This window comes from Ambystoma mexicanum, chromosome 9 (assembly GCF_040938575.1).
Source record: "Ambystoma mexicanum isolate Mex_15411 chromosome 9, UKY_AmexF1_1, whole genome shotgun sequence".
NCBI lineage: Eukaryota > Metazoa > Chordata > Amphibia > Caudata > Ambystomatidae > Ambystoma > Ambystoma mexicanum.
The window spans coordinates 1218129786-1218157019 of NC_090931.1; the positions used below are offsets into that span (position 1 = coordinate 1218129786).

At 46.6% G+C, this 27234-nt stretch overlaps 1 protein-coding gene across 4 annotated transcripts in view; it reads left to right on the top strand.

Annotated features, from left to right (window-relative positions):
* Nucleotides 1-27234, top strand: part of ZRANB3 (zinc finger RANBP2-type containing 3) — a 2038675-nt gene that overhangs the window by 859688 nt on the left and 1151753 nt on the right. For all 4 annotated transcript variants that reach the window (XM_069616553.1, XM_069616555.1, XM_069616554.1 and 1 more), the window contains one exon: nucleotides 10293-10412. In XM_069616553.1, the coding sequence (XP_069472654.1) occupies nucleotides 10293-10412 (120 nt within the window). The remainder of the gene's footprint in view (nucleotides 1-10292; nucleotides 10413-27234) is intronic.

The following is a 27234-nucleotide window of genomic DNA, read 5'->3' on the forward strand; positions in this document are numbered from 1 at the left end:
ACTCTTCCCAACACAATGTTCATGTATTTTTCATAACATGCTGTAACACTCACCTTGCATCCACGGAGACGCCTCTGGACTGGTCTGGGACACCTCTGGGCACACTGCGCCTTCCCCCGACTTCGTTCAGCCAGGAATCAGTTCTTGATTTTTGTAATGCCGCACTCTCCATCCTGCCGTGCTGGGCAGGCGCACGTCAATGTTGGCTTAATCGCCGAGTTACTTTTACTGGCGTTCGCCTGGAGTCCAGACCGGCTGCGACTTCACCTTTCAGGTAAGTCTTTAGTGATTTTTGAGTAAAGTCTATGTTGAAGAATGTCCAGGTAACCTTCTCCCTTCGTCTTGCAGAGACTGATGGAGTTTGCCAAGGTCGACAGGTGAGTTTGAGAAGGTAAGGAAGCGCTAGATGCGGTGCTGATAGCGTCCTTGCAAGCTGGCTGACCTGTACTTTGTTTCTTCGCAGGTCGCGGAGAATTCCTGGAAGCGACGATGTATTGGAAAAGAACGCCAAAGGATGTTCGAAATGGCGGAGGCCTTCCAGGTGAGATGGTAAGTAGCTTCTAGTTCTTGCCTCTTATGTTTCAAGGAAGTAGCTGAGGACCGATGGAAGAGTCCTCGCAGGCTCCAGCAGGATGGAAGAATTGGAGTTGGACAGGTAAGGATGACTGTAGCTAGGCCGAGCAGGCCAGGATTCAGAGCAGGACCCGGTGAACGTCACGCTGCAAAGCAGAATAATGCGAAGCATGTGCCTCGGGTCGGGCGTGGTTTAAATACCCAGCAGGTATCCCAGGTACCTTTGGGGCAGACCCGCCCTGAAGCTAGACTGCTTGCTGCAGTTCCCTGATCATCCTTGTGGGGGCAGCCATGTTCGCCCATTGTCCAAAGGAAACATACTTGTCAAGTGAGCCTGGTGCCAACAGCGCCAGGATTGCATCCAAGGCACCCGCAATGGGCTAGTGTGTGCCTTTCTGGCCCTAGAGCAGTACTGAGGTGGGGGGCAAGGTGCCCAAGACCCATAGTCCGGGTTCAAGGTCGTGACACATGCAGGATTTGTTTCCCCATTCATCTGCCGGTCAAAGACATTTGACTTTATGGAGGATTTGACAGGACCCCCGTATGACCCCTTTGACCCCCTTCTGCCTTTTCCTAAGGTCTTCTGGTTACTGTAGTTCAACAGCAGGCTAATCGCCTAGCGTTTCTTAAGTAAACACCCACGTAGTGTTTGATTCTGTTATGCTGGCTTTCCCCTTTCTTTATATCAATAGTTCTTTGTTCATTCAAAGTTCAATTAGCCACTTGCTACTTTCGTTCAACACAGTTAGGTTTCTTTATCGACTCTCCCCTCGACTCACCGGATTGCTTTCTTGTCTGTAGAGTCAAGGCCGGTACCATTGGGCCATGCGTCTCTCCTCAACTTGGCTGTCAGCAGAGAAGGCGCCTGGGTAATGTTGACATCTGCTGCAACACACGCTGGCTATTATCCGCGGTCTTACAATTCCTTCACTTGAGGCTTCACGGGTCTCTGTTGATAAGGTTAAGGCCACTTCTCCCCTTGGTATTCTCTCGACTTGCCCTGTCTTCTGCCTTCTCTTGAACTGCCGTGCAGAGTTGGCCCTCAAGTCGTGCGGCCTGCCTTGCTCGTAGTGTGCTTTCATGCTCCACCATTTATCCCTGTGGGGAAGGGAAAGGCCCGTCATGTGTGTGATTCTGATCAATTGCCTGACTTTGCCTGACCCTTGGGTTGGGACATGTCAGGTAAACCGTTTTCGAATGAGTCGGTGGGGTTTCACTGTACGGGAAGGTTTTTCGTGTTGGAAAATGAAGGTGGTGGAGTTTTTAAATATCCTACAGGTGTTCTGCTCACCTGGTCTCTGCGGAGGCATTGGGGCACTGTTGCAGCCCTCCCAGGAGTTATCACCCCTGTCAGGTCTCTCCCTCTGTGGATAAGTTGTGAGCGGCAGCAATTGGTGACACTGCTTCTGCGTGGATATGAGAGAACGTGAGTGCGCTGATCTGTGACTATTTTACCTCTCAAACCCTTCTACCCAAGGTGTGATTTCTGTGGGCATGTACCGGCCCATAAGGCTCACCTGTTAATTATTGATAAGCTCTCCGTCCTGCTACTTCTGGCAGAGGCGCTTGTCGATGGGATCTAGTTCCTTCACTGATCACGGGTAAGTGATAGTCCAGTACAGCTGCGACTATGCTTCTCCTGGTTGGTAGTAAGTGTCTCTCAATGTCTCTTGTCTCTTCCCCTTTCTGTTTTCTCTTTGCCTCTTCTGGTTTTATGTGTTTGTATTATTTCTCTCAGTATTGTTGTTAATTCCTGAATAATGTTTCTCTTCTGTTTTCTTCCCAATAGGTGGAAATGCGGCCCAAAAGCAGCTCTGGGGGTGCGGAACGCGGCCGGGTGGAAGATGAGTGAAACCGCAATGTCCGACAGCAGGTAAGTGATGGTTTAAGGAAAAGCGTGAGGTTCGGTGGTAGCGCAACCTTAAACTGAATGTCTTTTATGTGTCTAACCTTGCCTTTCTTTTTGACTTGCAGGTGCTGCTGTCGCGGACGGAGTGCGTTGTGCTGCGGTGCCAAGATGGAGATTTCAGCGTTCCGGAAGATTTGAAGATGAGCTGCAGTGCCAAGACGAACATTTCAGCGTTCCTGAAGATTTGAAGATGAGCTGTGGTGCCAAGGTGAAGATTTCAGTGTTCCCGGAAGATTTGAAAAAGAATGCCAGGATCAACAAAGACGCGCACAGGTGAGAGCAGATTCCCCAGGTGGTTAGTATGATGGCAGGAAGTAGGATTTCCAAGGTAAGTCTAATCCCAGGCGGCGGTGAGCGTTATGCTGCATGGAAGTGCAGAATGACACGAAGCGTCTGCTTCAGGGATCGGAGCAGCTTTTTACATAGCTGCAATCGTGGGCACGCCCACTAGGCATGGCTTGCATGCCACACCCTGCCACTCCTAGAGAGTCCGCATGTGCAAGGCAACCCAATAACGGCAGCCACACCCAAGAGTACACGTGGGGCTGCTCTAGTAAATGGAAGTTCCCATGTTAAATGCACTTTGCACCCAATATGAGGTGCTATGTCCATAATAAAAGTATTCCTGTCCCAAATAAATGTTCTTGCTTACTGTTATTCATGAGCCTGGCGCCAAAGGCACCAGGACTGTGTCTATCCGGGCCCCCTTTGTATGTGGCCCTCTAATGTTTGCGTTCTTGGCCTAATGACCATGACAACAGGGTTGAAAGGGAAAAAGGTGTCAGATGGAATTATAGTTCTCTCCCTAGGGGTTTGGGTAGTTTCGGAAGGGTGGTTTTGATACGGTTTGTGACATGAGTAAGAGTGTTTATGGGAACTGTAGTTGTTGGTCCGATTCGACTGGGAATTCGGAAAATGATAATCAGAGGGATGGGGTTGATAGGGTTTAGGAAGCAAACTGGGATAGCCGAGATCGTGAACTAACCAGAGCGGATTGTGGGAACGGTAGTGTTTTGTCTAGATATATTGTGTGTTTGGGAATGTATTAGCAGAGGGACATGGAGAAGAATGACTGGGAGTATTCTGGTGGGCAACCCGAAAACAAGGGTTCAGAGAGAGGTTGTTTCCTACTGTGACAGGATTTGGGCTATTGATTTGGTTTACCAGTGGTGTATGGGTAGTGGATTGTAATCGGGGCGCTTCATTGGGAGGAAGGGAGATAGCTGTGGTACAACCTACGAAGGTTTCAAGGATCTCGTTCTCCTCTCCTTCTTCCTCGGCATGATACTGCGTCTCATTTGGGGTTCCTCCCCCGCCCGCATAACCCTGGGCTTCCCTACCCAGGTGATCCTCCCTCGCTCGTCCACCCCAGTGTTGGAATCTGAGAGCTCCAGCCTTCTCCTGGCCACCTGAAAAAGGGATTCCCATGGTATAGTTGGGAGAATACCCTCCGGTTTTTCACACATTCGATTGTTAAAATTCGAAGTTGGGTAATAAAAGCCGAACATGGGGAGCAGTAGTATCCCCCGCTACCCATGTTTGGCATTTTCTGCCTGGCAGGGTGGGTTGGGGTTGCAGGGTTGTACCCTGCTTCCTGAAGATTGGCGGCAAGGGATGAAAAAAAAGAAAGAAAAGGGGACCCTGCAGGGTCAGATCCGAACCGCGTTGGAGGGATGGAACTGATGCTGCAGGGTCAAGAGAGGCAGCAGACGAGTCAAATTTAAGTGGGGGCATGGGGGTGATGTACTGTGGGCGTGGGGGACAGAGATTTGCAGAGTTTGGCCACTGTAAAATTGCATTTGTGGCTAAATTCACTACGTTCAATTCCGCCGCTAAATATTCTGCCACAGCCAAACCGCATTGATCCCCCTCACAGCACTGAGGTGCAGGAAGGAATCTTTCAAGCTGCAAGCCAACAATGTAAGCTCCACTGTGCTTAACGATTAGCACTGAAGGGCCCCTCAGCCCGAAACGGCAACAAATGGCCAGTCCTAGGTTAAGGATAAGTGGGTGACCATGAAGCCACTTTTGGGGTAGAATGGCTTGCCGTATGCAGGTTCACTGCTTTACATACAGCCCTGTGGCTGCTACCCAAGCAGTCACTGTGCCATTCCTACCAACATTTGAGGATCCTAGGTGGTTGTGGAGACTCAGCCCCTCTTTGCTTGATGTTGGACTCTTCCAGGAATAATATGCAAATGAACCACCCCTTTCCAGCCCTTCCAACTCAGTTGCAGTTGCTTAGCTAACAGGTGGCAGTAGGGAGAAACACCGATGGGTTTGGGAAAACAGCTCAGTTTACTGAACAACCTGCTCTTTCCACAACCCTAAACAGTAGTTGGACACAAAGTCTCAGGATAGTCTTATGGACTTTTCAGAACACAAACATGGATTACGTTGCATCTAGGGCCAGACATAACATATTCACTTGATTAATTCTGTCCTTCCCACTACCTTGCCTTTTATTACCAAACTCATTCACACATTCATATGTTCTATTCTTGAATTAGGCTGCCTTATGAGTTGGCTTTGCAACCCAAGAATCATTATTCTGGAATGTGCCTGTAGTATCATAAATAGACACAGCAGTTAATGTAAGACTACATATCTACCAGGATTGCCCTAACACTGTTAAGTCCCTCACACACGAAACCTACTCGATCCACATCTTGTAATATTCCAAAACTGCATTGGAACCACTGTGTTAATATCAGCTCAACAAAGAGTCTTTGTCATATGTTTCTAGACGATAGTCCATATATAATGTAAGAACACGCAAACATACTTATACAAGCACTTATCCCTGCCTAACACCCTCCTTGCATCAGCAAAGTCTTTTCCTCCCTGTTGGTATTCTTCCCAGCAAAAACTAAAGTCTGCGTACCCCGAGTAGCGGCATCCTATGTCTTTGACAAGGATTTCGCACTTTGAAACTATTACAGTGATGGTTCAGAGCAGTACAAAAGCATAGTGACCGGTATCCAAATAAAGAGTTGAATAGCAGGAGCTAAAACAGCTTCTGGGTTCTGGCATCACCCATTAGCAGTAGTTACCTCTGTGAAACCTAGAGCTATTATCAAGCATGCCACACATGTAACTACTGAAGGAGATGCAAACTATAACATTTTGAGCGTAATAGATGACCCAGCTGCATATTTCTAGTGGGTATTGTGAGGAACCTGAGGACAACTTTGGGAAGGGGATACAATCTTCCCACACCCCTCAAAGGCTTCAGAATAAGGCAAAGACTGTCAGCGGCACTGTAGGAGACTAGGGGGGGGAGGGGTAGGGCGTTCCCTTAAAGGCTTATACACAATTACATTATTGCATGCTTTAGAGGCACAGTGCACTTGCGAGAATAGCATCAATTTAGATATGAGTAGCCATATTGTGGCACACAGCTTAAACGTGGTGCAGCAGTCAGCAGTCCAGGCCTAAGCTGCGAACATGAGCAAAGGAACAGGTTGTATCCCAGACACTGGTGAGAAAGGCCAGAGGTGCACCGATCCTTAAACCTTTCATTCTCCTAACAATTTTGCCCACCTTCGCACCCTGGGAAGAATGTGTCCTGCAAGGCCATGGGAGGAAGGATGAGTGTCTGTGAACAGTGCAATCACATGCGATAGAAGGCATGGGCCTCCACCTCCACCCCCCCCCCCCCCACCAGTCCCAATCCTAATTTTAGCACCCAAATGCCTTGGCTTTAGGACCCCCTGAATTCCAATGTACCAGATAACCACAGACCACTGACCATAAACCTGTTGGACTCTTGATAGATCAAAAGATCAGAAAGCCGGGCAAACCGCCTTCACTCCTAGGTTGGGTGATTGTGCTGCGAGGTGCAGAGAGTGATGACATTATAGCCCAAAACAAGGGTGGGAGATCTTGGAGAAATGCCCGCCTCTCTGGGAGCGAGTGAAATGTGTGAGTAATATAATTGCTATTTGGTTGTCTGCTGACCGATGATGACTGCAACATCGCCCATGTGGAAGAAGATGGACAAACTGGGCAGGGACCAATGGCCTGGCACCCCTATGGGGTGGTGTTCTGTGCTTCCCTTTCAAGGAGTACCCTATATTCCAGTGACAGTCACGGGTATTGCTATCCCTCTCCCGCTGACTGGGAAACTGTCCAAGGAGGTCACTACTCTAGAAAAATCAGAAAGAGCGTAAAGAAGACTGGGGTATACCCATTGGCGAGACATGGTAGCCCCCTTTCCCTAATTGTCACTAACCTTGAACCTTCCCCAACCTTTATGGGATATTGTAGGACCCCTTTTTCCCATATTTAACATCTGAGAGTACTGAGACAAAAAAGAGGAGACTAAGAGTGACACACACTGCACCTTTTCACCACTTAGGTACTGAGACGAGGAAGATGCCTGTAAAGTATGGTGTAGGACAGGCATGTCCTCTTAAACAGGGTCAGGCAAGTCTAATTGAAAGTCCTCACCTGCAGCCTGTCAAGGGGCTGCAGGTGTATAAAGGGAGACCAGTGAAGAGACAGTGAGCAGCAGCAGGGAAGCATGTGTAGGAGAGACCAGGAGACCCTTTTCATGTGGAGGCAGCTGTGGTTGGACCTGAAATGTAAGCAGGAAGCTGACAGATATTCCCGAGGTGTGAGAGCCTCTGTGGTGAATCCAGAGCAGCTGGGAGCTGCTAATGAGCACCAGAGACAGAGTGAACGCTGTCTGTCTATCCAGAGGCAAGCCGGCGCCCACAGAAGTGAACGCGACATACGAGCGGGGCTCGCCAAGGTCGGGGCGCCAGCCTTGGAAGTTGAGAGGAGCAGCATTTTCCAATAACGCTATCCTATATATATGTATATATTGAATATTTAACTGATTGGAAGTTTTCCATTTAGCGCTAAACTATATACTTTGAATATGGAACTGTATGAAAATTAAAACCAGCATTAAAACTATATACATTGAATACCAACCTAAATTGTTTTTTTAAACAGCGTTACACCACGAATACTGAACCCACAGATGAATGAAAGTTTACAACCGTAATAAATCAAGCAGGTTGAATACTGAGTTGGCTCAAAATACACAAGTTACACTTACATTGAATATTAATGAACATTATAAGAAAAATCAAGAATAAATACAGACTAAAAGGAGACACCCATATGAAATCAACCTATGGGGAATGGAATAAATGTGAAGGAGTGCAACTAAAGGTGGGCATGAACATAAGTACCACAAAATTTACTTTTGTGACTAAATGCAGTGCTGCAAGGCCGACTGACTAAAGTTGTGTGACAAAACCAAGAGGCCAACAAGGAGGATCTAAGGGAGCATGCCTTTTCACATAGGGGACGAATGCCCAGAAACATGTGTGAGCTGAAGAACCAAGGGGCCCTGGTTGTGCGACCTGTGATGGGCGGACTGTGTGGTCTGATAACTTTGCCTAGACCAGAGAGCCCTACATTGTAAAAGATAACGACCCTGCAAGATCTACCAAGAAGGAATACTACGAGTGAGCTGGTGACGCAAACCAGAAGAAAGTTCGGTTTGACCCAGAGTTAAGTTGAATTTTTAAAGAGTGAATCATCCATTTGTTGCAACGTTGAAGTCTTGAGGAACCGAACCCTGAGGCTTAACTACAACTACCGTCTTGAGGACAAGGCCTCAAGACCCCTTTTTGTTTGAACTTTGCTACGTTGAAGTCTTGGGGAAGGGAATCTTGAGACTTGATGAACTATAACTACTGTCTTGAGGACAGGGCCTCAGGACCTCTTGTTTAACTATATTACTTTGAACTTGGGGAAGGGAAGTTGAAAATAAGCTGGGAGCTGGAAGAAGCTCAGAACTTTGTGTTAAATCACCATTGCTTTTATTATTGATATCCCTACACATTGGTTATCTTTAGTTTTGTGGGCAAGGATAGCTTTTGGACCCAGACAGACCTTTAAGTTTAACTCTAACTCTAATTTAGTTTAGTTCAGTAGGGAAATCCCACCTTAGTATTGTTGTCTGTCTTGCTTCATTATGCCTTCAAAGTATGCACACATTGAACATTTTAGAATCTCTGTTCTAACCGACCTGTGCGCGCGACACCCAACTGGATTCGCCGGTCTGCAGCCTGGTCACCCCTCAGTTAATAAGATGAGTCTAGCGAGTATGCTCAATACAAGCTGGACACCCTTACCAATCCGAAATTGGCTGTATTAGTGTAAGTTGGTTATTCTCTACAATGTGGCACTTGTAATATGCCTTAGCAGGTGCCTAACAAGATGGGATACATTATTCGGCGGCAATGTATTTTTTACATATGAAGGATTACGTGAGTGGTGGGTTACCCGCATGGATACCTACTCCTGTGCTATCTCTCCCCCTCCAGCCTGCATGAACAAGTCTGTGCCACCAGTTTGGTGAGTGCACCTATCTTTAATACTAACCTTTATAACCAGTAGAAGAGCAGCCAGACTGAGTGTACCACCATCTGTCCTTAGGAAAACCAGTCAGTGGTGACACACAACGCACATCCTGGCACAACATTTAGAAGAGAGCACCAATAATATGGTGAGTGATTCCCTCCCCCTCTTTTTTTTTTTACTATAATAAGAAAGTATAAAGAAATGAACTAAACTCCCACATATGAGACAGTGACTTTACGTTCTCTCTCCCTCTCTCCCCTGTCTCATTGCATGTTTACAACAGGGGTGAGTATTTAGCAGTCTGGTCTCATGCAGCGTTACAGTGACTCGCTACACAAGAAGTCACTCCTGTGTTTGGGTCCTGAAGAAAGTGGGACAGAAGCAATTTGTATCCCACTGGAACTGGTCGACCATTTTTATTGCAGAACGTAAGATTAAATTTAATACCTGTTGGGGAAGTGCTTGTACAGAGAAGGCAAGAGGAAGACTCACATAAACTGTGCAAAATATGTGAGACCCCCTCAAATCAAACCCTGAGGCACTTGCTAATGGCATGTGAAGGAACTTGGAGGCTGACACTGTCCCTGTCCCTATTCAGAAAATATGTAAGGAGCGAAGAAGGGTTGATTTCTGAACATTTCTGGAATAGGATTATTTCGGGTCATGAAACCCTTCTGACATTCTCTGTAGTTGAATTGCTAAAACAGTGTACATTTATTCATTAGACCTTTAACTCCTATTCTGAATATTGACTCACAAAAACACGACTTTGAGTAAAGATCAGAAAGACAGCACAACTAGCAATCGGAAACATCATAAGTTATGAATATGTTTTCTAGAAATGTTTATAGAAAAATGACTACAGAATTGGCTATGTTGTTGGAGCTACAGTATAGTAAAATTGTTTTAATGTGTATGACTTGTAATTCTTTTGTTGACATTTTTATGTCATTCTGTAAAGGTTTTGTAAAACATGCACAAAAAGAAATGTCTGAACACCAACCAGACATCTTTGATTAATTAACAATTTTGTTGCTGTTTTAAAGTTGAACAGATGAGGGTATTAAAAGCAAACTACACTCCTTCCCGTGGTCCTTGTTCCGGTATTTCCAGATTTTAGTATAGCATGAAATTTGTTTTCTACACACTATTTGTTGCACTTCTCTGAGATTGCAGTCTGAAATAAATTAGGGCAAGCTTTCTGCGTCTATCCCCAACACTAGATAGGCGACACATCAGCTCCCACTAGGGACAGTCCTTGCACAAACGCCATCTTGTACCATTACAGTTTCCGTTTTCACATCAGTAATTAGCAGTGGTCGGGACTACAACTTTGGCCCATAAACTCAGTAAAACGCTATGAAATATGACGGCAATCATTGTTTATTGTCTCTTTGACATTTATGTGTTTTACTGTATCTCACAGGCTCGTTACATTCGAATTGATGGAAGTGTTCCTTCCATAGAAAGAATCCATCTCGTCCATCAGTTTCAAAACGATCCTGATACACGTGTTGCAATTTTGAGTATTCAGGCTGCTGGTCAGGTAAGAGATAGTTTTATCTTTATATATATATAGCTAAATGTGTGCATGTGTGTATGTTTGTCTGGCTATACAAATCCACACGGATGAACCCACTGCTACCAAATTTTGTATGGATTCCTCATTTGTCTGGGGCAAGATTGTAGTCTATGTTTGGATGCAAAACATTTACTCCATAGACACCCTCATTTACTGATGCTCGCCCTGATTCACTACAGTAGCTACTAGAAGGAGGAACAATTTGGAAAAGTGCCTGAAGCAAAATGATCGATATGTTGGTTATTCCTTTAAAATGTATTACTACTGTATACAGTTCAAAACTGTTTATTAAGGCATTTTTAAAGGGAATTAAAAAAATAATTTTACATTTATTTTTATCACGCCACTCCAAATATGGGAAATTGCAAGGTTATAGTTTACTTAAGTTAATTCACGAGAAGAGAGCACAATCAATCTTTCTTGGACATTTTCTCAAATGTGCTGAAGCCATTAAGTGACTGAAACATGGCGCACAAAACACAAACATCACTTAGAAAAGCTCCATCTGATACAAATCTAAAATCAATATCAAGAGCTTCTGAAACACAACAACAAACAGCAGCACAACTTGCTGACCAGAGGACAAAAGCAACTTTCTCCAGGGCACATGAGACACCACTCGATCAGGACACGGGCAACGCCGGGTACCCCAGTTATATCATACAAATGTCAAATGCCTTTGGCGCTGTTGCGTGCGATCAGGATGGCCTCCTGAGACGTGAGCTCCTCAGTCCAGCTTCTTTCCATGGCGCATTGCTTTACCTAAGGTTGACAGAGACCTGCTATACTGGTGGTGGAGACCTTCGACCACCCGCTGACAAGCTTTGTGAGCTGGTGATCCCTCGGTGCCACGTCCGGGCCTGATGCATCAGCCGTGCTGGGGCTGTGCAGTGCGACTGGGCGGGGAGACTGCCGAGCCGGGCGGCTCACACACTGATCCTCGGCAGCCTGCTGAGGTGTGCCGATCAAGCACATTGCTACTGGCCACAGCACTGCAGAAAAGAGGCCCGGATACCCTTCACTCCATGCCCGACTGGTACTCTGCCCCCGGCAGTGTGAGCGGAGCCCCAGCTGCGGGCGGGACACACTGCGAGGGTGACTCCACGGCCCAGACAACCCCTCCTCCTGAATTGATACAAATAGTGGGTTGCTGCAGGTGCCCGGAGCGTGGACAACTTGCAGTGCTGCCTGCAGGGAGGCGGCCCTTGGCCCCCCGCCCATTGGTGCGTGGACGAGCTACCGACAAGGGAGGCGGCCATTGGCCCCCCGCCCATTGCTGCGTGGACGAGCTACCTACAAGGGACTTCCTGGAACAGGATGCCGTGAGAAGTTGGCCCTGCTCTGTTGATAGGGGTGATGGCCTGCTCCCCTGATCTCCTGGTGGTGCGGCGAGTGGTTTGGGGGTACATACTCACTACCAATAACTCTGCACCCTAATTTGCTTCCCTCTCCCCCCCCCCCCGTCCCCATTCTTCCTGCGGAGGGTGTACTTTGGCCTGCCCTGTGCGACCGGTGGCGCACACTGGCTGGGTCCTGATGTGACACTGGTGATCGGCTGCGCATATCGACTGTGCCCAATGGGAATCACTGGTGGCTGTCATCCTATATTGCTGCCCTGTGGGGTGGATGTGGCGGTTGCCCTGGGAGACCAGCAGTACGAACTAGCGGGAACCTAAGAAGACACTGATACTTGACATCCTGGTCTACTACCACACAGTGGGCCTTAGGGCGTCAATATCCTAACTTCCCATACACCTGCAGACATTGCCCGGTCCTCCCCGGCTGCTATTGGCTGGAGATTGGAAGCTCTCCATTGTGCTGGCGAGGCCCACTACACCCTAGTAGGACCACCTGGCAGCGACACGCTGAACTACTACTTGAAGAGTGCCCCACTGAACCTACTATTCTCTGCATCCCAGGTGGTGCTGCCATGAGGAAGGGGGCCAGCAGAAAGCAAAGTTCCATGAATATGTTTACTAAAGCTGTGCCTAAGACCCCTGAGGCAGCGGTGGCAACGGACAACGAGCCATCTACATCTGGTGAGCCCACGGAGCAGCAGCGCATGATGAAGTATATGCGTGAGGGGTTCATAACATTGCACATGAAATTCAACGATTTGAGTGGCACTATTGGCTCCGTCAAGGCTCATATGGAAAAGACCAACAGCCGTGTTTCGGAGGCTGAAACTAGGATGAGCTCAACAGAAGATGGTATTGCGGTGCTCAGGGCTGAGGTCACTTCATTGTCCAGACAGGTGCAGGATTTGGAGTCCCGATCCTGGCGTAATAACTTGCGTACAATACGGGTGCCGGAAGACAACACCAACACACCCAATTCCTAGAGCGCACCCTACTATCTCTCCTGGATAGCCCTAAACTCTGCCCACAATTTGCTATTGAGCGTGTGCATCGCTCCCTGGCTGCAAAACCTAAGCCCGGAGCCCCTCCCCACCCAAATATTGCACGGTTTTTCATTTACAGCGACAGAGATGCTCTTCTGCGTGCCGCCAGGGCCAAGGGCAAGCTGCTGCTGGGCCCCATCAGAATCCACCACTACCCTGATTTCTCAGTTGCTGTGCAGCAGGAACGGAAGACCTTCTTAACAGTCATGAAGTGGCTGCGCGATTTTGGTGTCCGGTACGCTATGCTGTATCCGGCTAAACTCTGGATTGAGCACTCTGAGAGCCTCTACTTTTTCACTATTCCTGAAGAAGCTATAAAATGTATAGAGGAACACTTTCCAGGATAGATACAGTAAACTGTCATGATGGTCTATGGTGCAGCCGTTGCTCTTCTGTTGGGCAGGGTCGATATACTGAGGTTACATGCGGACCCTAACTGTTGGGCTCTAATGGGCCTTCCTGCTGCCTTTACATTTTACAAAGTTAATTGGTTCTGTACACCTGATTGTATATCCTTGCCATGCTCTGTGATGATGAAGCTGGGCTGCTTTCTGCCGTGCAGCCCCCATGCAAGGTTGCTATTTGTTTTGTTGTTGTTGGTATTTTGCAGTGGTTGGGATGGAGGAATTCACTCCTTTTATTGAGAGAGGGGTGTGGGAGGGGCAGGTAAGGATTCAGGAAGAAGGATTGACTTGCGTGTAGTGACGAGGTGTGGGCCAAATCCTGTTAAAATGACTGTGTTGAGGGACATGCTCTTGACCCAGCCTTGGCTGCTGAATTTCTTTGTGTACCGGCTAGATGGGGGATGAGGGGCTGCTATGCATGAGCTGGAATGTGAGGGGGCTTGGTAACCCGGTGAAAATGTGCAAACTTCAGCTGTATGTTGAGAGGCACATGGGCAATGTCCTGTTTCTGCAGGAGACACGTTCCATAGCAATGGCCTGCGACAGGTTTGCCAGGAACTGGCAACAGTATTATACCACCTACTCCACCCAGAGTCGTGGGGTTAGGACTCTTCTTCATAGGTCGGCTAGATATAAGCACAAATCTGCACACATAGACCCCCTTGGACGTTATGTCCCATTGCATGGCATATTGATGGAGCGTGAGGTGGTTTTGGTCAATGTCTATGGTCCCAATGTGGATGACCCTGATTGCTACATACAGCTAGCTGACCTATTAACCCAGTACTCCCTGATACCTATCCTGTGAGGGGTGGGGGATTTTAACACCATAATTGATGTTACTACTGATAGGAGCGCATCCAAGGCCCAACAGTTGTTTAGAGCTGCCAAGGTGATTCTTGAGGAGCAGACCAGACTCTGGGTTGTGGAGGTTTGGAGGCTAGTGCACCCGCAGTGCCGGGAGTACTCGTTCTATTCCTCGGCGCATGATTCGCACTCGCGAATTGACCAATGGTTAGTTTCAGATAGCCTTGTTGGTCAAGTAGAAGCCACAGCTATATTACCCAGAACATATTCTGACCATTCTCCGGTAACTGTCGCTAGAGTGGAATAAAGGATGGGCGCCACGACTACCCTGGCGGCTTAAGCCACAGGCATTACTGGACCCGGTCTTTGAATCAGAGATAGGGGTGTATATCGATGAATACTTTGATCTCAATACCAGGACGATTGACTCCAATGCTACCCTCTGGGGACATCTTTAAGGTGTGCATCAGGGGCATGACCCTCTCCAAAGAGGTCAGTATTATTCAGATTATCCGCAGCGATATCTGGGAATGTGAGACCCTGCTCGCCCGACTTGAGACGCAATATGCATCATTCCCCTCTGCAACCACTCAAGGTGAGATCGGGGACGAGTTGGATAATTTCAGGAAGAATGCCAAGTTCTTAGATGACCCCATCATTGCGAGACAGTATGGGGAGGGCCGATCAGCCTGGCAGACTGCTTGCCTGTCTAGTACGCCAATATTGCATCTGTGGAAGATGACCATGGTTCGCTGATCCACATCGAGCCCGCTCATTTTCCTCTCATTTTAAGCGTCGATGTATGCCAACAGGGATAAAGCACCTATATCCGAGGTGGAGGCAATTCTTGATGACCTCCCGCTCTCTGTGCTTTCCGGTGAAGCCAAGGAAGCACTGTAAAGGCCTATATTCAGCAAGGACATATTGCTTGCTATTGAAACACTCCCATCGGGCAAGGCTCCGGGCTCCGATGGTCTAACCATGGACTTCTATAAGTGCTTTAAAGCCTGCCTGGCCCCTTGATTGACTGCTGTATGGGACGAGTCCTGTACTCTGGGTATCCTTCTAGCTACGTTGCATGAGGCGGTCATAACTGTGCTATTGAAACCAGATAAACTGCCCACTCAGTGCGGCTCATATCGCCCCCTTTCACTGCTAAATAGTGATGTGAAAATCTTTGCCAGAGTAATTGGCCCTCTGTCTTGCTCCCTACATGATGCACATCATTCATTCTGATCAGGTGGGGTTTGTTCTGGGACGGTCAACAGCACTCCACTTCCGTCGACTGTATACATCTTGGCTTGGATAGACCCGGATGCTGGATATCCAAAAAGCCCTTGACTCAGTGTCTTGGAGTTTCCTATGGGCTGCACTTAGGAAAAGTAACTTTCGTCCCCGTTTCATATAATGGGTAAAGCTGCCTTACATGCTTCCTGTGGCTAGTTTCTGTACGAATGGACTTCTGTCCGCTCCATTTGACATCGCCAGGGGGACCAGACAGGGTTGCCCACTTTCTCTCTTGATATTTGCTGTGGTTATGGAGCCCCTGGCCGACCGGATTCGGCAATGGCACGCACGCACACACGCACACACGCACGCAAGGCAATCCGATTAGCAGGTGCCCAGAAATGTTCACTATATGTGGATGACACATTGCTATATGTTCACAACCCCGCTGTAAACCTGGCACTGATCATGCGCAATGTCCACCTTTTCGGGGTGCTGTCTGGGCTCAAGGTGAACTGTACTAAGTCCGAGCTGTTCCCACTTACCAATGGCACTGTGGCGCGGCAGGACCTCATGGGGTTTGCATGGTCCCCGAAGGAGATCAAATACTTGGGCATCACCGTCACGCGACACCAATCCCTGCTATACGACCGTAATTACAGAGCATATCTGTCATCCCTTCTCTGGAAACTAGAGAATTGGCCGAGACTATCAATAATGGTTGCAGGTCGGGTAGCACTCCTGAAAATGGTAGTACTCCCACAGCTTCTCTATAGATTTCTGAACGTCCTGCTTTGGCCGGGCGCCGAGCTGTTTGCGAAATTGAATAGTGTGATCAACGGTTTCCTTTGGCATTCCGAAGCCGTGCGGTTTAAGTGGGATATGCATGCGAGACCATATAGGCAGGGGGGGCTGGCTGCCCCCCATTTCGTGAGGGACTGGATCGTGGCTCAGAAGCAGTATGCAGCGTACTGGTTTGATGTAGATAGTTTGCTCCTCCATGTTAAACTGGAGCGATTGGCTGCCGGGGACCATGATGTGAGATCCCCGATACTCCCCCCCCCCCCCCGTTGACTCGTACCCTTTAGGTCATGGACCCGTTCGCCGCCACGGTTATGGCATGGGACAAAATCTGGAAACGTGTCGAGAAACCCAACCCGTTTCATGGAGACCTCCCATTGTGGAATTGCCTCCCAGGGATTCCATCGATAGGCAAGACAGCCGCACATGGTTGGGCTGAGGATGGATTTGTTTACCTGCGGGATGCCTATGAAATGGGTTCCTTCATTGAATGGAGTGATCTACCCAGGACCCTAGGTGCTTGTTCCTCTGGGTGGCTACACTATGCTGGTTTGTGGCGCGCACTTAGGGTCGGATGGGAGAAGTTCCCATTGCTGCCGCCAGACACACTCTTCACCTTAATCCTTGAGGGGTCGCTTGTCCCAGGGAGACTGTCAAGGGTGTATGACCTGCTACATGGACGCCCACTGAATAAACTGTGGGGATCCTGGAGTAGGGACTTAGGAGTGGAAATCACTGAGGGAAACCTGGGAGAATGTGTCTACGTACACAGACGGTGTCATTTAACTCTAGATTACGATTTATCCAATTTAAGGTCCTACACAGGTACCACTATATCCCTGCAAGGCTCCACTTGATGTCACATGATCGTTCTCCGTTATGTCTTAGATGTCGGGCTGATGCGGCCGGATATTTCCATATGCTTTGGTTGTGCCCAAGGCTCGTGCCGTTCGGGGGGGAGGGGGTCTGCATGTCTGTGTCTGAGATACTCGGATATTCACTTGTGCCTGACCAGAGTATATGTAACTCCCCAGAGTAACTCCCTACCTGAATCACTAAACCCCTCAGCTCGAGTGAATGAATTCAACTCAACCATGGCCATAGCCTTGGGCACTATCGCCCCTTTGAAAATGAGAAAAAGTAAGCCTAGAGCACACTTAAACACCTGGTTCACCCCTCACCTTAAATCCCTAAGGATTGAAAAACGCAAATGTGAATCCGCCTGGCGACTAACTCCATCTGAGACTAATAAAGTAGCTCTCATCAACGCCTCTAAGATTTACAAAACTGAAATAAGGAGAGCTAAAAAAGAGAACTTTAACAACAGAATACTGCAGGCTAAATCTAGAACCAAAGAGCTATTCTTTATACTAAAGGAACTGGAAAACCCTATCCCTGCTCCGGACAACTGTGACAAAAATAAAACATGGTGCTCTAATATCCAAAAAGCGCTAAACGACAAGATAGCTACACTCCAAACTAAAATTGAGAAAAAGAAAGAAAATATTCCTCCTTCAACCAATCAGAGGTAAACCACCTACTTCTACCAAACCAGAACAAAAATTCAACTTAACTATCGCCCAATCTCTATCACTCCCTTCCTGGGCAAGCTCCTGGAAAAACTGGCCATCTCCCAGCTTAATCTCCATGCTGAATTTGTTGGTAGTCTTCATGACCATCAGTCTGGCTTCAGAGCTGCCAGAAGCACGGAAACTGCTCTCCTGAACATCCGTGAGGACCTGCTTTCAAACCTTGACTCTAACGCCCCCTGTGTTCTCATCTTGCTCGACCTCTCTTCTGCCTTTGACACTGTTAACCACACCATCCTACTCAACCGTCTCCGTGATAACCTGGGTATCACTGGCAAGCTCTGGCGTGGCTGTCCTCCTTCCTCTCCAATCGACCCTCCCAGGTCCTTCCTCTCTGACATCTTTTTCTCTACCTGTGGTGTCCCCCAGGGATCTAACCTCTCCCCCTGGCTGTTCAACCAGTATCTGGCACTTCTTGCTCACCGCATCGCCGCTCTCTGTCCCAACTTTCAGTGCTACACGGATGATACCCAGCTCATTTTCAGACTACCATCGGCCTTCTCTTCCACTTCCCTCATCTCTGACTGTCTTTCTGCTATCCAGGAATGGTGTGCCGCCAAGGACCTCTGCCTTAATGCCAGTAAGACTGAGATGCTACTTATCGGCACACCCACTCCCTCCTTCCCTGCAGCTCTCTGGCCGGCCTCCCTTGGCCCTCTTCCTACCTGCACGGCAAAAAACCTCAGGGTCATCTTCGACTCCACACTCTCCTTCTCTCCTCACATCTCTGACGTCTCTAAGAAGTTACACTACCAGCTACACCTCCTCAGCGGTATCCTTCCTTTTCTCTCCTTCCCCCAGAAGCTCACTGTCTCCAGAGCTCTGGTTCTCTCTAGGCTGGACTAATGTAACAGCCTCTATCTAAATTCCTGCCTTTACTCTCCGCCCTTTGCAACTCATTCAGAACAGGACTGCGAGACTTGTCCTTGGCCTCAAGCCCAGGGACCGTATCTCTCCAGGACTGAAATCACTACACTGGCTCCCAGTGGCTGCAAGGATTAAGTTCAAAACCCTCTGCATTGTCCACAAGGCCTTCTGGGGCCTTGGCCCAAAATACCTGCAACTCTCTCTTCCTAAATATCTTCCTTCTTGAGCCCTTCGCTCATCCACCTCCAAATACCTCAGGGTCAGCCGCTTCTCCAAGCAACAAGCTTGGGGGTAGATCTCTCGCCGCAGCAGGGGCCTCCCTCTGGAACAGCCTTCCTGCCTCCCTGAAACTTGAGGAGAACCATCTCCGGTTCCGGAAGCACCTCAAAACCTTCTTCTTTGCCTCCGCTTTCTCTCCCTCTCTCCCCTGCTAAAATCACTGAACCTGCACTGAATCTGCAACTGGGCCACTCACCGATCTCATGTCCTGGCCCAGCCACTCTTCCTTGCACTGCCTACATGCACTACGGGACTGTCTCTGTATCCTACAGCCCCTTCTCCCGGCACTTACCTTTGCACTTGCCACCAGCTGGCCCTATTATGTATCTTGTATTCTACTAACCATGTGCTGCACTCCCCCTCTCCCCTTCCCCTGCACTTTTCCTAGTGCCCCTACCCTTGCACTTGCGCGATCTGAATGACACCTGGCCTAGTAGGATCGTTGTCTGTCTCCCTTTGTCCCCCCCCCGCCTCGTCGCGCCTTGAAACACTTGTGTATAGGCGCGTTACAAATGCCATATCATATCATAACTTCAAAGTAACTATTTTAGAGATTGAAAAGATAATACTCTCGCTCAAACCTTCCAACTGTCGAGGCGACATATGCCGAGCCCAACTGATAAAAGATGCGGCCAGAGACCTGTCCCCATTTATTTCTAAATTCATTAATGCTTCCTTTGCATCAGGCACAACACCAGACAACCTCAAACAATCATGGGTCCTCCCCCTCCTTAAAAAGCAAACTTTAGACCCGTCCATCCCGACTAACTACAGGCCAATTACAACGGTACCATTTCTGTTAAAAATACTAGACGGAGTGGCTTACTTACAGATCCAAAAATACTTGGAGCTGCATCAACTATTAGGTACCAGACAATCAGGCTTCAGGCCTCAGCACGGTACCGGAACCAGGCTCATCAATCTCAAAACCCAGGTCGATGAGCTGAAAGACCTTGGAAAAACAGCCTTACTCCTACTGGATCTCTCAGCAGCATTTGACTTTGTAGATCATGATGTGCTCTCTACCCACCTGGAATCTGCGGCCCACTTCTCCACACATGCCATTGCATGGATTAAGTTGTTCTTAAGTGGCAGAACTATGAGGGTTTTCTCTACCTCTGCAGCGGCTGACCCAGTACCTATCACATGTGGAGTTCCCCAGGGCTCCTGCGTCTCTCCTACCATGTATAACATTTTCACGAAGCCCCTGTTTGATGATCTGGACCTTCTGGGTGTCACCTACACTAACTATGCAGATGACACTCCGATTCTCATCCCACTTTCGGGGGATTATGAACAGGATTTGGCCTTGGTGAATAAGATATACCTCATCATCCAGGCATGGATGGCACGTCATGGTCTATGCCTGAATGATGACAAAACAGAACTCATCATACTGGGGAATACACAAAATATCAATAGACTGAAAGATGACTATTCATCATTTGTTATAGATGGCAACACCATTAAAGTAGCAAAAGAGGTAAAAACGTTAGGTTTTTACCCTGACTCTTGCCTCTCTCTAACAAAGCAGGTGAGTGTGAGGGCCTCTAGTACCGCATACACCTGTAAGTTGATTAGAGCAGCAAAACCATACCTGTCCACTACCAGCTCCCTCACCCTATCAAGAGCTCTGGTATTATCCAAATTGGACTATTCTAACGCATTATATATAGGGTCTAATAAACCCACGTTGCAAAAAATCCAAACCTTGCAGAACAATGCCCTCAGAGCAGCCTTAGGAATCCCAAGAAGAGAGCATATCTCAGATGTCAGAAGACAATCTAATTGGCTCTCTACGGCGGACAAAATTAAACTTAAAACAGTATCACTAGCATTCAAAAGTATTAATGATTTAGCCGCCAAATACCTAACAGAAAGGTTCAAAAGAAGAACTTCCAATAGACCTACTGTGAAAACAGAAACAAAATATCGAGGCTGAGTACCCCAAAAGGAAATACACCAAACACAGGTTACAAAGGAACATACAAAGAACTTTATTCTCTGTCGAATACAATTACAAAACAGTTCAAAGTCAGATAGCTGTCGGCCCTCAGTACAATACAACAAACTCCAGCGTGGTTCAGTGTGTTCAGTGAGAGACTGTACATTAGAATGCATTCGCTTTTTATACATTTTGTGAGCGCTATGGCCAACCCCTCTTCGGGTTAATATTCTACTTTATACATCACCAATTCTAGGGTTTTTTCCCGAGTCTCAAATAACCGCATCTAACTGGTTTGTTCTTTATTACATGTAACAATAAGCGTATGCATTAACTGTGTATTCTAAGCTTCGTATTGCAGGTCTTAAACATTAATACAACATAGTAAAACAGATGTTCTTTGTGCAGTGTGTAAATACATTATCATAATACATACTCGTGGATTGGTTTACTTGCGCGAGTAATCCTTTTACACATAGGTCAACGTAGGACGAGGTCTCAGTTCATGACCTCAACAAGTAGCCTGCAGGCAGATTACACATTAGCGATGTACAGAGGTCAAGACGGCCAGTTGTATTTTGCAATGATATTGTCCACCATTTTAGCTCACAGGTTGACTTTTCCACATAAATCCTAAAATGGCGGTTTGACCTAAAATGGCGGCCTACATGGATAAAAGGTCAGGACCTTGCAACACAGATCTTGCAAGTGACTTTCGAGCAGGTTGGCGTAGGCCAATATTAATATATTTATTACAGTAGGAGGCACAATATACTTTTTATTCCAACACTACCAGAGAAGCATATACCAACCAGCTAGTTGTGCCCCCATTCAAACTTAGCTCTGCCGGAGGCAACCGCTTCCCTGTCAAAGCAGCCCAGTTGTGGAACTCCCTCCCATCCTCTTTAAGGTCGGACCAATCCTATCCACACTTCAGACTTAACTGTATTAAATGGCTCAAAGAAAACGACCTTTAACTGTTCGACACCAGGACCACTTGGTCTTACTCATCTGTTAATCTGCTGCTGAATGCATAGTTACATGCTCATCTCCCCCGCTTACTCCACCTTGCTTTTTGACTGTCAATGTATACTGTGTAAACACCTCTGTGTACAAATACCTGTGTATATAACTTTGTGTATAACTTCATGTACAAACTTGTAGGGTAATCATTACCCTGTTGTCAATGTATCCTGTATCTACCTGGAATGTGTAACTGTAACCTTAAAGTATTCCTGCACACGCGCCCGGATACCTTCGGGTCTGGCGCGTGCTATAATTAAATAAACAAACAAACATGGCTGTTTCATGAGTTGGTGGGACTCCGACGAGTCTATAGGAAGCTGGGCAGGATGTGTATGATTCTTGCTGTGCGCTGCATACTACTGCTGTGGATCAGACCTGCCCCTCCATACTTTAGACCAATGACGTGCTTTCACTTGGGCCTCGGGCACCGAGGAGCATTGGGCCATTTTGCAACCACCGGCCTGTAAACCTACTGATATATGGTCGGCCCTTTGTTCTTATTTACTTTGAACTGGTGGCCAGGCATCCGGAAACGGTGATTTGCATTCTGATGCATGAACATTTATATGCCTGAACTATTAAACCGAACCCCCCACCGAAGACCAAATGAGTAATGTATAGCCTGCTGTTAATGTGTTGCATATAGTTATATACCTACCTATGCTCTATGACCGCACTGAGCAATCTATAGTTTACTGTTCGACTGTTTCTGCTGTAATGTCAAGCAATCACAAATAAAGTTTAAAAAACAGCAACATAAAAAATGTGAAACGCCTTCAGATTTCCTTGGTGGCCATTTTCGGATTCGGGGCATGGATTAATAACGGACTATTACCTTAACCATGTAGTGAAAGTGCCAGTACTGCACTGAAAGGGGAGGTCTCATTGAAAATGCTTGCCAGTGCATTGTACAGATGTAAACAGTTCCATACGTATTTGTATCCCTGCAGTGGCGTTTCATGGACATTTTGTTTACTTAGAACTTGTTTTTATTATTCATACAGTATCACACGCTCATATGGGTTCTTCTACTCACACAAACAAGTATTGACAATGCCAACAGTTTTGATTTTTGTGTAGGCATGAGCAAGGCATTTGCCAGGAACTGCAGTAGTTGTATTAACTGGCCATTGGTGGTAGCAACTGCAAAATGGGGCGCACACCTAGGCATATTATAGCAGCACCTAGCAAATGCCCAACACGCATGCACATGCAAAAACAGTTGGCTTTGCCAATGCTTGTTTTTAGCAGGACTTCAGTGAAGGACACGCATAATGCTTATAAATCAAGTGGCTGAAGTCAGACCTGGCTAAAACATTTTTATAACACCAGTAGCAAGTTTACAGCTCCTATTAAGCTAGCACAACAAGGTCCCAGGAGGATGTATTTTGGGCAGGGAGGGGCAGGAAGTGGGTGTGAATGTCCTTGGCAATTGGCATGTCCCTGGCCAGTGAATAGGTGAGTAAATAACCAAACACTTACAAGCTTTCTGTCCCTTGTCATATGCCATTTCTCCCTAACTGTACTTTAATATAATAGTTTCGGCTTGTAGGTGGCTAAACTAAAAAGGGCGTCCAAAGGGGAGCATCGCCCATGCACAGTAAAAAGCTTCCATTTGACATTTAATTCCAGATAGTAATTAAACACTACTATTTTCACAGACCCTTGTGCCTATTGCGGGCGAAGGAAATGCCCCCGTTCCTTAGCAGTAATCGTCATTACCCAGAGTACACTGCTTTCTCTGCCCAGTTCTTGTTATGTGAGGTATCCACCTCAAGAAAGATTGTACTTGCTACCCTTTCCAACCTATGATGGAATAGATAATTGAAGATAAGTCCCAGTCTCTTTTCTTTCTTTACATTTTTTGGCCCCACCCCTTTTGGGCCCATAATCCTCCAACCATTAACCAACTCATCATGCATGTTCCCAATTCTTCATAGGTGCAGTGTAGTGAAAGGGTGGGGCAATATCCTACCAGGGACCAAGATTGAGGCCAGTTGTTGCACGCACCCATGGTTTCATACATACTTGTCCATACCAAAATGTCATAAGACTGAAGAAAGTGCACCCATACCAAAGTCCACTGACAGTGAACTGCCCAGCACCAGCTGTTTATGTTTGATAAAGATATTGGGAGTAAAACATGTAGCAGTGTTAAGTGTTGTGGATAGTTTCAAGCCCCCCCTTCAATCCACTGAGGAAGCTCTCCTATGCATGGGTGAGTGACCCGGTATTAAAGCAGGCTTAGGGTGGAGAAGTTAGAAGGTTTTTTGCCACGTTTTAATATCCCAAATATGATTCTCATGGATTGGGTTTTGTAGAATGTTTCAGCGTGTTGAAAGTAAATTGTGAGACTGAGAGTCACACAACAAAAGAGTATGTTCCTCGTCAGAGGTAGTAGACTCCTCAAAGACTGGTAAAACTACCTCCTGATTTTATAGTGAATATCAAGGAAACTGGCTGGAAGAGCAGGACAAAGGATGAAGCGAATAAGCTATTGGATGCTTAATGCAAAACAAAAGTATCCAGTCATTTCCACCAAAAATAAAACTTTGATATATTCTGAAAGGACATTTGGCCACTGGCTTGAAGGGGCCATCCTGGAGGGCACTGAGCACTGGTGGTAAATCCCGAGGGGACAACAAGGAACCAGTCAGTGGACGTGTAGCTCAAAACTATGGGCGTTTTCATTGCAAACTGTTCCCACTGAAAAACCTAACCCCCCATGATCTCACTGCTCATTGCCCCACAATGGTTTATACTGAAAGCCCCATCGAAAGCTGATCCTTGAGGAAATCTAGGAAAAGGAAGAGGTAAGTCATTATTGGGTTTACCCCTTTGTCCTGGCACCATCTAGAAAAATGCTATCAGTGTCATTAGTATACCTGAAGAGTAGCTGGCTTTCTGGCCTCCTAGGTGCAGAGCACTCACTCTCTTTGGGGAAGCAAACTTCCTGAGTCCTTTTGTAGCCAGCTGTTATCTTGTAGCTCCAGAAAACAGGAACTTTTTTTGTGTGTGTGCTTGGTTTATGAAACCTTTCACAGATAACATTACAAAACAATTCATACAACCATTATTTATCTAAGAGTGATCACTACTTAGTTTCTCTGGACTTGAAACTGCAATCACCTCCCCCACAAAACAATCCCCATGTCCAGGTGGACTGCAGAAATTTTAAAAACCTGAATAACTTACAACTTCAGCCATGCCTTGACAAAATCTGGCTCTCTTTCCAGGAGCAAGACAACTGTGCAACTTTGTTAGAGAAATACACCATGCACATTCAAGAGCTAGTGGAGGAAGTGGCGCCACTTAAAACTAACTTAGTTAGGAAAGATAACAATAACCAGAAATGGTTTACTGCTGAGCTTCAGACTATCAAAATTGAAAAAAGGGCCCTTGAAAGAAAGTGGATACAAGACAAGTCCACTGAAAACAAGGCAAAATGGAAGTACGAGGATAAGAAGTATAAAGAAATGATAAAAACAGCGAAGACTAACTTTTTCAATGCTGAAATTGACAATGCTGCTAATAAGACCAATACACTCTTTGACATCTTAAAGAGTATAGAGAAACCTAAGAATCTCTTTCATAGCCAAAATTGAGAAAGCTAGACAAAATGTCATTAAAGCCAGACTATCTTCGAATCGGATAACGGTACCCGAAGGGGACAATCTCTGTCCTGGAGAAGAGATTTTCACGTTTGACCCCGTTACAGAAGTTGAGCTGTTAGAGGTGTTGGGTCATATGAAACCAACATCCTGTGCAGAAAATGTGTTACCCTCCAACGTTATTCTCCAACACAAGGAACTTTTTGCTCCCATCCTATTGAAAATTGTCAACGCCTCCTTTAAGGAGGGCTTAGTCCCTAAGGACCTCAAGAAGGTCACCATCACTCCGTTGGTCAAAAAGGCTGGATTGGACCCTAACGACCCGGCCAATCTCCGCCCCATTACTAACTCTAATTTTGTCCTCAAAATCCTGGATAGAATAGCCACACAGCAACTTCAAAATTATGTGGAAAAACATTCAACCCTACATCAGCAACAGTCTGGTTTTAGAGCATCATATAGCACAGAGACAGCTATGTTGGACCTCCAGAATCACATGTTGAGTTTGGTGGATAAGGGTAAAGTAGGGATTTTAATGCTGTTAGACTTAAGCGCGGCCTTTGACTTGGTCGATCACCAACTCCTAATCAAAGCACTGAGAGATAATGTGGGCTGCTCCGAAATGGCAATTAAGTGGCTGGTATCATTTCTATCGGACCGCCAAGCCAGAGTACACTGGGGAAGTAGTTTTTCTGTCTGACCCTAGTTCCATCAACGTCTATATGTGTACTCTGTGTAGTATTCTGGTAGAAACTGGAGTGTTTTTTTTACAAACTACGCAGATGATACGCAGCTCATTTTAGAGCTCGAGGGCAGTCACAGTGCAGACAGTGTCAAGATCGAAAAAGTCTAGAGGGTGATCGATGAATGGATGCAGTCTAACTTGATGTGTCTCAATGACACTAAAACCGAATTGATGCTGTTCGGTTCCAGTCGCCTGCTAGCTAAACTTGGGGCAGATTATAAGTCCTTTTGGATTAAAGAAACTAGAATCCAAGTATCTTCTCAGGTTAAAACCCTCGGTATGATGGTGAACTCTGCGGTCAATTCCGAAGCTCAGACCAACTATCTGCAAAATAATACAGCATACTACTTACGGCTCATGAATGCCATCAGACCATTTCTGAACGAAGGTTATATGGCCATTATTGCTAGAGCCATTGTGCTGTCAAGGCTCGATTATGGAAATACCCTTTTGATTGGGGCTTCTGTTAAGGATTTAGCTAGATGCCAAGTCGTACAGAACGACACAGTCAGGCTGGTTAAAAGTCTCAAGAGAAGAGACCATGCAACCAAGGGTAGAATATCTCTTCACTGGCTTAGAGTGGAGGAGAGAATAAAGTTTAAATCTCTGTCACTGGTGCACAAATGCCTTTACGATAAAGCCCCCAGCTACCTAAAGAATAGTTTGGTTCCATATGCACCGCATAGACAGCTTCGGTCTGAAGGTAAGAGCCTCCTGACTATCCCCAAATTTAAACTTAAGTCTGGCATGGGAAGATCTTTTTTGGTGTTGGCAGTTCAGCTGTGGAACAATCTACCAGATTCATTGAGAATGGAAAGCAGCCATTCTGCGTTAAGAAAACGGCTTAAGACCCATTTATTCAGATAAGCAAGGAGTTCTCAGTCACCTTATGCAGCTTATTTAGCTCTGATGTTTTGATACCCATTTTATGTAGTAAGTGTTTCTCGTCCAAGCGCCCTGATGCCCGTGGGCTACCGGCGCTATATAAGATAAAATACATACATACATCAATTTCAAAGTTAAAAAGTAATTATAAAGTATCATTTTAGAAAATGAATATCTAAGACCTTATGTATAAAATGTA